Source organism: Musca domestica, unplaced genomic scaffold, assembly GCF_030504385.1.
Source record: "Musca domestica strain aabys unplaced genomic scaffold, Musca_domestica.polishedcontigs.V.1.1 13, whole genome shotgun sequence".
Lineage (NCBI taxonomy): Eukaryota > Metazoa > Arthropoda > Insecta > Diptera > Muscidae > Musca > Musca domestica.
The window spans coordinates 4,909,141-4,923,342 of NW_026712172.1; the positions used below are offsets into that span (position 1 = coordinate 4,909,141).

A 14,202-nucleotide genomic window follows, 5' to 3' on the forward strand; every position below is an offset into this window, starting at 1 on the left:
TGGCACACATTTCATCTTAGTTCTGAGAGTGATTTGAATGGAACAAAGAACAAAAATCTTTGTTCGTTCAGCAAATTTTGTGTGGGAATCACGTGCAATGTGAACTTAGCATAATACTACGATTAATGCTATGTTCTCATTACACTTTCAATCAAATTGTTCGCTCTCAGAATTAGGTACACGAATTAACCCGTTTATACGGCACGATTCGTAATTCATATTAAAATAATTCCTTTTTTCAAAAAATTTGTTTGTTGATTTTAATGGGAATTTATACGAAAATACATGAAATTCTCACTAATGTGAATAGAAGAAATTATTGTTTTTCTCCCAAAGATTTATTATACAATCGAGATGCCATGTCAGCTTTTCGTTGGAATTATTTAAACGAAATGCAAAAAGAGCTTATAACTTATTTGATAAAATTAAACAAAGACTTAAAAAATTAATTAAACATGATCAAAACAGATTTTGTTCTGTTATATTGGTGCTTTAATTCTTCTAACCATCGTTTCTGAAAATATTTTTTAATATATTTCGAAATAACAGCGTTACCAAAAATTCGACGCACTGGGTCGTCGTTTTAAACCATACATTTTAAACACACAAACTTATGAGAGTTACCCAAATACGTTGAGCGTACAGTCGACGTTTTTCACCATATAATTTAAACACAATATATTACCCATGGTAAAAAAATACGGGTAGATGCGTCCACGCTTGGGAACATTGATATGTTTAAAAATTTTTAAATGTCTTCTCAAATATAAGTAGATTTTTATATGTTTTCTTATACGACGTCATTCGAAGGTTATTATAATAAGCGTTTTTCAGCAATTTTTACAAATTTAAATGTTTCATTTAATATTTCCAATTCCAAATTTGGTTTGACAGTTCATTGTCCCAGCAGCGGTGTCGATGCCTCTTCCTATATTCTTCTACCATGAATATTACCATGATGGGAATTTAATAAAGTATAATTTTTCAAAACGTTATTATTTAGATAATACGGACGTACAAAACATTTTACCACAATGGGAAATTTGAATATTCGTGTACACTACGTCCACTTTTGCTGTCAAAGATTTTAAACATTGAGAATTGAACAATTTCTTTTTTTGTGTGCTGAAAATACAAAATGAATGTTTGAAATTGGAGAATATTATGCAGGCCACACACGATACCACTGATTGTACAACTTGGAGAGGTTGTATTCAAGATTGTATCGTTTGTGGCCCGGTTGTACGAAGTTGTGTCTCGGTTGTACCAAAAATCAAAATTTTTTGATATTTGGCATGTTGTACCAACCGATTGTATCGTTTGTAGACATGTTGCATACAATTTCATTTTGTGTTTATTTTTGAAGAGCTAACACCATTGTTTCGCACATTAAAACAATACGAAATCCAATCAAATGTGTGATTTCAATGAAAATATAAACAAATAAAAATATATATAACACGGAATTTCAAAACTTAATAATAAATAAAGGCTATTCATTAAATTATAGAGGACGAAATTATTTCCGGTGTCATCTTAACTCTTCTAAAAGTGAAGTTGCACAAAGAGTTTGCATACAAAGTTTTATCGTTTGTGGCCGAAGCATACAACTCATGGTAGAAGAATATAGGTAGACGCATCGACACAGCTGCTGGGACAATGAAATGTCAAACCAATTTTAGAATTGAAAATGTTGAATGAAAAATTATTTAAATTTGTAAAAATTGTTAAAAAAAAAAAAACTCGAATTATAATAACCTCCGAATGACGTCGTACTCTATCATATTTGAAAAAAACATTTAAAATTTTTTGACATATCAATGCTCTCAAGCGTTGATGCATCTACCTGTATTCTTCTGCCATGATACAACTTGACAACCCACCAAGTTGTACCAAAGGTTTTATCGTGTGTGGCTTGCATTACAATCACGGTAGAATTAAAAAGGTAATGTCATGCAATCATATGATTACAACTTCTCGTTGTAAAAAATTATATTTAGAAATCCATTGTATACACATAAATCAGAGATGGGAACCTGTTTTTATACAGTGAAATTTAACAAGGTAAATTACGGAAAATACAGAGAAAGAAATGCTTATTTGAAATGACTTTACCTTCTTAATTTAAGCATGATTACAATAGTGGAAATTTAATGAAGTATACATTTTTAAAACGTTATTATTTTATAGATTTAACTATATGGGCCTGAAGTATTTAGGCAATGCGGACGATGGCTGAATAAGAAAGTTTGGTCAACTTTAAAGAAACTAGAAATATGCAACTCTGTACTGGACTCTTAGGTGTCGAATAGACTTTTAAATATGCAACAGTTGTTTTTGTTTATTTTTCTTTTTTTAACAAAATTTTTATATTGGGGGAAACTCGCGAAACAAGAATGGAATTTTGGGGTTATTCCACAATATTGTTTTATTCCAAAATTGTACAATGAGTTGCTCATTAACGTCGAAAATATGTATTTATTTTGCAACAGAATTTGAAATAATAGAAAATTATTGTATTTTGTATTCAAAACAATGCACACACATACAAATGTGTATATGCTTTGATAGAATAAGGACTCAAAAAGAAAAGAATTGTATTAAGGGAGTAGCTTGTTCTACCTTCTGTAATTGTGTCATGGTTCACAGATACCTTTAAATAGATGTGTTATATCATTTGGTTTCTAACTCTCAAATGAAAGCCTATGGCTTAAAAATAAGATCAGTTTCTTTAAATTACTTAAAATCGACCGGAAGGTGAAAATCTTTTATTTCTATTTAGTTGAGTGATTATTTTTTAATAAAAATTGAGCCAGTTATATAAGCCAGATCTTGGAATTGTTAGGCTCAAAAGTATTAATTAAACACTAAATCTAGGGCCGACTTCGCGGATCGGGCCAGCTAGTTCTTTATAAAATACTATACAAATATACGTTTTCATTTCACATTTTCATAGAACAACAAGAATTTAGAATTTAGCCCCTGGAATTATTAGTATTGGTATTGGGATCATTAGATAAATAGATAAACATACTAAAAATATTAAATCTGAAATGTATTTAAAAATGTCAGTTGAATTATTCTAAAGTACATTTCTGAATCGAATGTTACAGATTTCAAAAATATTACAAACATCGACACTTAATATAATTCTATTTTATTGATTATGTTTGATATTAGAGTTTCAAAAGCTTCTTCTATCATTGCTATATATCGTCGTGCTTCCTTGAAACATCTATGTCTAGAACTTGCTGTTAATTGCATTTGAGTTGAATTTATACCAAGGGTGCTTTGAGCGTAGAGACTGCGTCCCGTAAGCATTAAGATGTTGACACAGTCGTCCGTTAATATTGGAAACGCCTCTGCAAATCGTATTATAGATGGCAGGATGTTTCGAAGATATTTACATTTGGCTTCAGTGGATAGCAGTGAGAGTGCAGATTGGATCGTGTTGACACAAAACTTTGAAACACTTAAGCTCTTCGGTATGGCATACTTTAAAACCAAATGTGATGTTAGATCTATTGTAAAAATTTGCTTGTCCATTTCGGGCATGCTCAGAAACTCATGTAAGAAATCCAGACATATGTGCATGGACGGGACTCCCTTCACCATCATGGGTATTACTTCACGCGGATATGTTTGGAAATGGACAAGTTTAGCGAGTGAAGGTTCTGATATGAATGATTGATGAATAAAGGAGCATATTATGCCCTGGGTTTCACGAAGTTCAAGCGACGAAACACGGCCGGAGTTATTAGCATGCATGTCAGCCAAAACTTCCAGTAAAATATGAACGGCTGCACTTTCTTGGGAAGCAATAAGAGCAGTTTTCAATTCCTCCCTCTCTGTATCGACCTGGACCTGGCCGTTTTTGTCGATTATTTGCCTTGATTGCATTTGAATATTGAGATGAGCCTTTGATGCCGCCAGACTGCCCTGCAGAATGCGCAGCAATATAATTAATGTATGCGGACAGTGAAATACTTCACGACCACATCGTAAAACCTGCAGTGGGTCCAATATATTTTCCATAACGAATGAGCAGCGTTGTATGTAATCTTCAGTAGCCATAATCGAAGCTAACGACTTACGCCAAAAACTTATGGGCAAAACCCCATTCAAACGCAGCCAAATGTCGAGGTAAAGGTTCTTAATCGAACGTGGAACTTGTCGTCTAAATACTTTGGGCAAATTTCGTACAATTACGTCTGCATTTTGTGCAAGTTCTTCTGCTGGTAGTTTCATTAATGCCTTTAAAACGGGTATAGCTTTGCCCGGCTCTGTATCGAGTTTATCGAAATTAATTTTTTTTAGAGACTCCTGCAGCTGCATACTCAAATTAGACGGAGAACGAACAACGCGTTGACTATTAGAATGACTGCAATGCTCTTCCAGCCAGTCATCAACCATACTAAGATGCGGATAGTTCGATACAATCAGTCTCAAAAGTGGATGGAAAATGCCAATGTAATCGTTGTGATACTGTTGTGCTTTTTGCAACAAATACTTCATTGGCAATTCGGAAAGAAAACTATTTGTATATTCCTTTAATTTACGCCCACTTATGGCCGCGTTGGATAAATTAGTTATGCGCGTTTCCTCATACAGTACCAAATAGTAGAGCATCAACAGTTGTGCCGTCAATGGACATTGAACTTGGTATTTCGACAAATCCTCACTGTCGACCGAGGATACATTAGAAGAAAGAACTCCCGTTCGAGGGACAGAAATTATATCCCCAATCATATTTGTACCATCTCCGCTCGACCGGAAGATGTGCAAGATCTCGTTTTCAGAAAACGACTTGTGCATATGATCGACGTTAACCTTTCCCTGGGGGTTGGGTACTATTAAGGTATTAACATAAACCTCAATCAAGGCTGGCATCACTGGATGTAACGGCCGAACAGAGTTGCATATTTGCTTGTATATCCACGATTTTATGGGAACTTTGTGCTTTAAGAAGGCCCTGGACTTCAGTAATTGATGAATACAGTGCACAGGAAGATAGCCTGGAATGCTGGCATTTAACTTAGGTGTGACCGGCACCCGAACTGCATGTGATGCCACTACCTGTTCGGTAAATAAATCCTGAGTAAAAACTTGCTTAATTCGATTTGTACTATTCGGCCGAATCGGGATTTTCATAGCCAACGTAGAACACACCAATTCCCCAATAGCTGATATTTGATTGCTATGGAAGTGGATAGCGAGTAAAAGTAACATTTCGCCCAATGAAGTACTGGCATCAGATCGTCGGCCAAAGAAGACGTCTTCTTTTATCAGCCACTGTAGCCACTCAATTGCCTTATTTTCCAGAGATGTAGTTGATACCAGTGACGGACATGCAATCAAGATGCACAGAGCCAATGAAACAAAGCGCATGCCAGAAGCAGTAGGCAGCGGCCGACTTGTTACCAGCTGAGCAAGAGAGTTTATTTCATCGTCATTAAATCTGAAAGTATATGCAATGCACAATATACCATGACATACATCAAGCTCTGAGGAGAGAAAACTTACTTTAGGCCAGCAATTCCTCGCAGAGCACAATACAGTCGCATAATAACTGCACCTTGGACTGTATAGTCTTCCTCGTTGCAGGCTGTGGCGTCCGAGCTACGGTTGGCCATCTGTATTATGCTCACTAATTGCTGTAACAACTCTGCTCGTACCATAATTAATGCATCCGCCTTGCGCTTCTGACTCACGTGTATGTACTCAGCGAACCACGTCCTAACATTTTGATCATTTCCTAAAAGCATTCCGGTCAGAAAAGAAATCTGCAAATAATTTTACTCTTAATGTAAAACACATGCTCTAGATTCAAAAACAAGAAGAATACTAACCAAGTCTTGAGGATACTTTAGGCACAACTTGAGCATAAACGAGGGTACTTTCATAATTTCAACACATATTGCTCTCGTTGTCAAGGCTTGTATGGGATTTATTTCACTCAGTGCCATTAGAAGTGCTAACTTCTGTTTCCCCTCAATTGATTCTTCATCGCAATTGACAATTACATGTGTCACGACATCGCGATAGCAGTCTGGAAAGTTAGCCACCAACGCACAAATTATGCGATGTCCATTCGGAACTTGTACAAGCGTATCTGTCAATTCTAAAATGTTCAGTAAGGAGGGCAGCTCGGCCAAAGCAATGCACAGTATATCAACAACTTCTTCCAGGTATATTCCATCGTCTAAAATTTCTGATTGCACCACCGACTTTTGTTCTGATAACTGCCATTGGACATTGAATATCTCGGACAGTACCACCCTTACTTTGCGTGTCACATCGGCTCGTTCAAAACCCAGAGCTATGCCGGTTTGCAGGCCGAATTCTTGCTGTCCCTCGTAATACATGGATTTTTGACGTGCCTGCAATTCCTTCTTAAGTTCCTGCTCTAGCTCGTGGTAATTTACTTGCAGATACGAAACAATGCTGTTTACCACCTCAATGCCAATGAGAACAGCTAAAATTTGTTTACGTGATTCCATTGACGATTTTGTGTTGTCCAGAGGAGAGAGTAGGCTCATACGGACAAGAGCCGGCAAGACGGGCCGTATCTCATTCTGGGGGTATGTACTCAAAGCTGTTATGTCCAGATTTTGCATTGCAGCAAATACTCGTGCTGTGACATCCTGCATTTTAATAATTACAGAAATATGGGTTTATAAAACAAAATGTGTCCAATTCAACCAATTCACTGAACTGCTTGAGCAAATCGAATCGAAACAAATAAGAAATCAAAAAGAAATGCCCGATAAAAAAGAACGAGACAGCAAAATCCCCGAGGGACCTCTGTTGTTTACGAATGAGACATGAGGAAATCGAACCGCTGGATAGATTCATTACATGAACCGCGGGAGTAAGTTCCTTCAACTCGAGGAAGAAATCGGCCGGCTTTAGGTCGTAATTTTGACGCCGTTATGAATATTAAACTGAGTACACACTAAAACAACTAAAATATTTCTATCTTATATAGGTTATAGGTTTATAAACAAAACCAATAAATATAAATGCTTTCCATATGTTTGTCCAGACAACGAAGCTAAGGAATCTTTTCGTCGGTTTGCACTCACAACGTTAATCGACGGCGACTATCAAGAATTACTGCATTAAAAAACTTATGCATACATTGTGTACAACCCATGGTACAACCTCTTGTACAGCTCCGTTTTTCGAACAGTTTGATTTCTGATGACACCGGAAATAATTTCATGCTCTATAATTGACTCAATAGCTCTTATGTGGCGTTTCCACTGCACTTGATTCGCTCTCTATTCGTTGTTTGACCCTTAACTATGAAAAAAAAACTAATTCTTCACACAAAATTTCCTGAGCGAACACTCATATTTGTATATTGTTCAAATCAAATCACTCTCAGAACAACGAAAAAATATGTGCCACCCCTAACAAATGAGAGCATTTATCGAAAAAATAAATTACGACATTTAAAAATTAAAAATAGAAAAATTTAATGAAATTTTAAAACATTTTGGGAAGACCGAAAATTATGAATGAAAACTACAATGTTGAATGGCGTATGTACATTCAAACGAAAGTACATTTTGTTTTCCCTCTCATTCAAGGTACGCATTTTGTCCACGAGTTGAAATTTCCACAGAAACCTGCAAACAAATGGAACAATATTTTCAAAATCTTTGTATCGGCAGAAAAATGTTTGACAAGTGTCTCTCCAGCAGAATTAAAAAAAAGAAAAATACAAAAATATGTTCAAAATGTCAACATTTACACAAAAAGTTGAAAACGAGAATGAAAATTGTAAAATTAATGATATAATAAATCTTTGGGAGAAAAACAACAATCTATTATATTCATATTAGTGAGAATTTCATATATTTTCGTATAAATTGTCATTAAAATCAACGAACAAAATTTTTGAAAAAAGGAATCATTTTACTATGAATTACGAATCGTGCCGTATGAACGGGTCAATTCGTGTACCTTATTCTGAGAGCGAACAACGTTGTTCGGTTTTCAATGGAAACATGCTATTATTTATCTTATTTATTAAACATAAAATGAAATTGTTTGCAAGCCACACACGATACAATTGGTTGCACAACTTGTACCGTTTGTGGCCCGGTTGTACGAATTTGTGTATCGGTTGTACAAAAAATCTAAATTTTTTAATATATGGCATTTTGTACCAACCGATTGTAACGTTTGTGGGCATGTTGCATACAATTTCATTTTGTGTTTATTTTTGAAGAGCCAACACCATTGTTTCGCACATTAAAACAATACGAAATACAAAATATATTACAAACATTGATTATAAATATAAGCTATTGAGTCAATTATAGAGCATGCATTTTTTCCGGTGTCATCTTAACTCAAATAAACTCTACGAAAAGTGAAGTACAAAGAGGTTGTACACAAAGGTCTATAGTTTGTGACCGAAACACACAATTTGAGTAACCTCCAAGTTGTACAACTAGTTGTATCGTGTGTGGCAGGCATAAAAAATATTGATTTTTATACAACAGAGACACAACTTCGTACAACTGCCTCATAAATGATACAATTTTGAATACAACCCATGGTAGAATAATACAAGTAACAGCAAGTGTTGTTGTACAACAATCGTAACAAACATACAAATTTGTTTTTGTAGGTAATACAGGTTAGGTTGGTTTGAAAAGAGGGGCGAAGCAATTCGCCGCATGCCCTGTTGGACACACACTTAAGAAGCCAGTATAGGCCTGTTGTGGGCTCTAGACTAAGGGTTTTTGAAGAAGGTGGGCAGTTTACAGTCTGTTATATTTGAGATTCAGTTGCCTTTATGAAATTTCTTAACTGTCTTATATCGTTCCCTAAGAATTGGGATCTGATATTTGCAAACGCTGGGCATTGACAGAGGAAATGTTCCAATGTTTCGTCATCTTCCCCACATGCTCTGCATATGCTGTTTTCTGCACATCCTATCTTGTACAGATGAGCTTGTAGGCCCAGGTGCCCCGTAAGGATGCCTGTTACCTCACTGATCTCTTTTTTACCTAGTAATAAAAGGTCCGTCGTTTTCATCTCATCGGGATAGCCCCATAAGATTTTTGTGGTTTTCCCTACACCCTCATTGTTCCATAGGGATATGTGGGCGTTTTTTGCCCATGTCTTTAACACTAGACGTGACGCATTTAGCGGCACTGGATTGTCTACGTTTATTGTTGCTAATTCCCTGCCTGTTTTGGCGAGAGAGTTTGCTATCTCGTTACCCCTAACTCCCGTATGACCTGGTACCCATATAATGCGTACTACGCCGTTTTGAGAGTAGTTGTTGATTGAATTTCTACATTCCAAAACAGTTACTGAAGTCACTGTTTTGGATGTCATAGCCCTTATAGCTGTCTTGCTGTCCGTTGGGACGTTTACGGTAGCCGGTCTCGTGTTGGCATTAAGCCAGTTCAGACACTCTGCAATCGCAGGATCGTATTGTGATCGGGCAAGCGGAAAGAGACTTCGGCTTTTGTATCCTCGATAAAAAGTCCCAGTCCCCTTCTCTCCGCTAGCACTGAGCCGTCTGTATAACAACAGTTCCCAGTCGGCATTTATGGTAGGAATCCTTCGATCCAAGAGTCTTCGGTAAGGATTAATGTTTTACATGAGGCAGCTACAAATGTTTCAGATATCCGGTCCGATACAAAATTTTCTACAGATTCTCCCGTTGTTACCTGTAAAAATGTTTGATGGTATGTAGCGTGACCTTTGTTTATCCACTCGTCCGTCGCCCTAAGCCTTAAGGCCGCTTCATACCGTATCTAAACTTCTATTGGGTGCACAAATAGAATTGTCTCTAATGCCTTAATTGGTATTTCTTTTCCTAGTGCAAAGACATGTCTCAGTTTTTTTTTTCGGGTTAACGTTAAGACCTCTCGGTCTGGCCCAGTTGTATGCAAGTTTCAGAGCCGACTCGGTCCTTCTGCACCGCAAGTTAGGGTTCTTTTCCCTCAGAAGTATTATCACGTCGTCTGCATAACAGACTGGTTCAAAGCCTTCATTGGTTAAAGTCCTTAGAAGACTGTTATTGGTGGTAACCCACAGGAGGGATGATAATATCCCTCCCTGTGGAGTTCCTTGGCCAACTTTGTTCCTTATGTTAACGTCATATAGCCCACAGCTTATCCATATATTCCTTAGCATGTGGTTCATCCAGTCCCTTAGGGCCCGGTCGGCCTGAAAATTATCTAAGGATTGGATGAGTGAATCTGTGCTGACGTTGTTGAACGCACCTTCGATGTCAATGCATACTGCTAGTGTATACACCTTCCTATCGAAGGTGCTCTCGATGTGGTGTCATGGTAGAAGAATATAGGTAGACGCTTCGACACAGCTGCTGGGACAATAAATTGTCAAACAAGTTTTGGAATCGAAATTTTTGAATGAAAAATTACTCAAATTTATAAAAATTATTAAAAAATGCATATTATAACAACCTCCGATTGGCGTTGTGTGGTGAAACATAGACAAATGTACTTATTTTTGCAGAAATATTTAAAAAATTTTGACATGTCAATGTTCTCAAGCGTTAATGCATCTACCATGATGTGGTGTACAACCTCATGTAATGCGGTTTCAACTGAATTTGTTTGTATTTAAGCATATCGTTTGCAATTCCGCTCTTAATCATGATGTCGATTGTACGTTCCATGGTTTTGAGTAAGAACGATGTTAGACTTATCGGTCGATAAGACTTGTGTATTGCGTAGCTTGCCTTCCCAGGTTTGGGTATAAAAACTACCCTCGATTCCTGCCAGGTTTTAGGGATATACGCAAACTTTAGGTACGCGTTGAAAATTCCGGCTAAGTTGGACGAAATAAGGGACCATACTTGGTCCCGCTGCCTTAAACGGTTTGAATCTTCTGATGGCTTCCTTTACCATCGATTCATCAATTTTAGGTGTTTCCTCAGTCGCAATCCTTCTATCTTCCGATATATCCAGGTGTGTTGTGATGCTCGGCGGGAAGTGTGTACTCATCAGAAGCCCTAAAGTCTCTTCTATTGTTTCCATCTTGTTACCCATATCATCCACCATTGCCTCGGCTTGTGTATGGCTTTTTGAAAGAAACTTTTTTATTTTTGGTCCTAATCTTTCAACACATCAAGCAATCGCTAGAAAATCGCGGAAAAGTCAACATCCCTTTCAAGTTAAAACCAAACAGCATACATACATTAAGTATTCTACATTTTGCAATTTTAGGAAACATGAAATATACGAATATATTATCTAACGTGGTGTCGCTGTTCCTTAACGGCAAAAAAGTTTCTGAACCATCACCATTGGGGTTTTGTTAAGTACAACGGCGATTTTTTCTATTATTAGGCAAAAAGTATGTTCACATTGCTCTGCAGTGAAATTTTATATCAAAAAGGGTATACCTATTGTATATCGAGAAATGGAATTAAATCACAAAAAAAGCGTTGAATGTGCTCTCACCTTTACTAACTAGATTTCACCTAGAAAACAAATGAGCGTAGGGTTAAAGAGTATAAATTATGGACCGAAATTGAACTATATCAACCCAAAGCTCCTTTTTCTTTTTCCAAGAAGCCAGCCGCATTTCATACGTTTCATGTATTCTCACGTTAACAACGAAATCCTACAAATATCGACATTCAACAAAGACATAAAAGTGTAAAGATAGGAAAACACAGAGTCAAAATATTGTCACCAGATGTAAATACCTCTGTAGTTATGATCTTTTAATAACATAGTTACCAATGTTAAGTGATTTAAATCGCTAAGGCAATATGCAAATAACCGGGTCTATGGAATAGAATTTTGAAACCAAATTTTTGTATTATTCAAACTTTTATTTGTCATTCTTTTCTATATCTCTGTTATGAGCTGTTATTTTAGATAGTGTAGCCACAATCAATTTGTTCAGAATTTATTTTGTCTAGTCTTTACCATTTTAGGTATTTGTTTGCATTCACCAAAAATTATAAAAGAGACATGTTGGCATAAAAAACGTAATTACAGAACAGTTTTACGATAACACTTTCTGCAAAGCAAAAATTTGGGCTTAACATTATATTTATTGACGTTTTCAATTAATTAAAAAATGCATTTGCTGTCAAAACAGTTTAACATTGGTTATTATGTTGTTATGATATCATAACAACAGAGGTGTTAATATATTGACTCTGACTTGTTCTATCTTTATACTTCTAAGGCCCGTTCTTATATCTTTCCTTTATAGTCCACTTTTGATATCCCTCACTTTAGAAAAATTGGAAGATGAAGTTCACATTATCGGGTTCTCATTATTACATCTTTTCTTTAGAATATATGCATTTTTTACAGAGAAATAGCAACCTTTTTGTAAAAGTCACTGCATTTTTTTCACAATGTCATCTTCATTTTAGTTTAAAAATATTAAATAAAAATTTGTAATAAAATTTTGAATTTGTAATTAATTTCGTGAAATAAATTTATAATTCAGTTCTTCAATATAAAATAAACTATTTGCGTTATCCATTTTTATTTAAATAAATGTTGCTGTTATAGCCATATTATCAATATAAAATATGGCAATATGAATTCAGTAAACTTTACGTTAAAAGATAAAGGGAAGATGGTCTGACAGTTGAAACTAAAATGAAATTTGTAATAACGAAAAACGATTTATGTGTCCGACAACATCATTTTTTATCTATCGGCAAGATGTAATAACCGGCCTATGGCCCGTTCTTATATCTTTCCTTTATAGTCCACTTTTTCCAATGTAGAATAACTTATGTATGTATGCTGTTTGGTTTCAACTTGAAAGGGATGTTGCCTTTACCACGATTTTCTATCGATTGGTTGAAGTGTTGAGAGATTAGGACCAACAGCTAACAACTATACATTCAGGGGAATGATGTGAAAGCATTAAAATTAAATAATAAAGATATATTCTTCTGCATTTTCAATTTAATAATCCAAATTCCAAAAATGTATATTTTTTAAATTTAAATAAATTATTGAAAATTAATAATTTTGTTTACATTTTTGGACACATAACTCTGACACTTGTATTACGTACAAATTTGTATGTGGTTGTTGTTACGATTGTTGTACAGCAACACTAGCTGTTACCTGTATTATTCTACCATGGTTGATGGCAAAGACCAAGGGCAAAGATGTAATGGAGGTCGTCTGTTAACACAAAAGATCTGCAAAAGAAGTCGATTTGAGAGAACAGTTTTGACAGTTCTTTCACAAAGAGTTTGTATTTATTTTTTTGCCAAGTCTTTCTTCTCGGCATTTGGGATTTGTTCACGGTATTTCGACATCAATACTTCATATCGACTTCTTCTGTTGAATGTAAATTTCAACTATTTCGCGTGGCGTGTATTGGTTCAGGTAAAAATCTGGTTGGACTGACGCTTCAAACGCGGTATGTCATTAAGCGATGTGACATCTCTGTCAAAAGTTATGGCGTTGCCAGATGGGTCCGTCGAATATGGACAACCCTGTATATTCTGCACATTTAACATCCCAAAACTTCTGCCAACGACCGGTAAACTTTCAACAAATCAATAAAAATGTTTTTCGTAGTAATTGACATCTTTTTACACCCATTAGCTTTAAAATAACTCAAAAATGAGAATATGCATGATCCCTTAAACGCACGAACGTCAAAATCGAACGTAATGCATGAGAAAAATTAAAAAATAAATAAAATGTAACAAAATATAACACGTGTTATACTTGAAATGTACTTATTGATGTGCTCGGGGTTCCAATTTTGTGTAGAAGCCTCAATGCGTCGAAGTTGTAAAGAGAAGTGTTAAAAAGTCGTCCAATCCTACTCCACGTTTCTTCAAATCCATTTTTCGCTTTAATTCATTGGTACAGGGTGAGATGAAAAAACTGTAACCAAATTCAGACTGCTGTCATTCCCAAGAAACTCGTCCGACAGCTGTTAAAATTATTCCAATGACAGCACATTATATTGTTTATAAGTGTACCAAAGCATTTTGGTGAGAATTTTCCAGAAAATAGTGTAGTTTCTTTATATTTGGCTGCAAAACCACAAGTGGCTCTAACGTTAGAGCACTCCAGCATTTAAATGTGAATAAATCATTTGAGTCTCGTTCCATCGCTCGTTACCGCGATACTGGTAGGGTAGCCCGTTGTCAAGTAAGTGGACGGAAGAAAACAGCAACTTGATAGAAACCCGCGTCGCAGT

The 14,202-nt window shown here is 35.9% G+C and overlaps 1 protein-coding gene across 1 annotated transcript; it reads right to left on the reverse strand.

The window, feature by feature from the left end:
• Positions 1-3,040: 3,040 nt before the first annotated feature.
• Positions 3,041-6,850, reverse strand: LOC101897617 (integrator complex subunit 2). Its single transcript, XM_005179348.4, has 3 exons — positions 5,850-6,850; positions 5,524-5,783; positions 3,041-5,458 (listed from the first exon to the last, which is right to left on the reverse strand). The coding sequence occupies exons 1-3, from the start codon at positions 6,648-6,650 to the stop codon at positions 3,142-3,144; spliced, it is 3,378 nt and encodes a 1,125-aa protein (XP_005179405.2). The 5' UTR covers positions 6,651-6,850; the 3' UTR covers positions 3,041-3,141.
• Between the last annotated feature and the right edge of the window lie 7,352 nt (positions 6,851-14,202).

What these genes read in the sequence shown, in the direction of transcription:
- LOC101897617 (XM_005179348.4), bottom strand. Translation starts at nt 6,650, where the DNA reads ATGCAGGATGTCACAGCACGAGTATTTGCTGCAATGCAAAATCTGGAC. An exon ending in TAAAGTATCCTCAAGACTTG is followed by an intron (nt 5,784 to 5,849) that starts GTTAGTATTCTT and finishes AATTATTTGCAG; the next exon opens with ATTTCTTTTCTGACCGGAAT. An exon ending in CGAGGAATTGCTGGCCTAAA is followed by an intron (nt 5,459 to 5,523) that starts GTAAGTTTTCTC and finishes ATATACTTTCAG; the next exon opens with ATTTAATGACGATGAAATAA.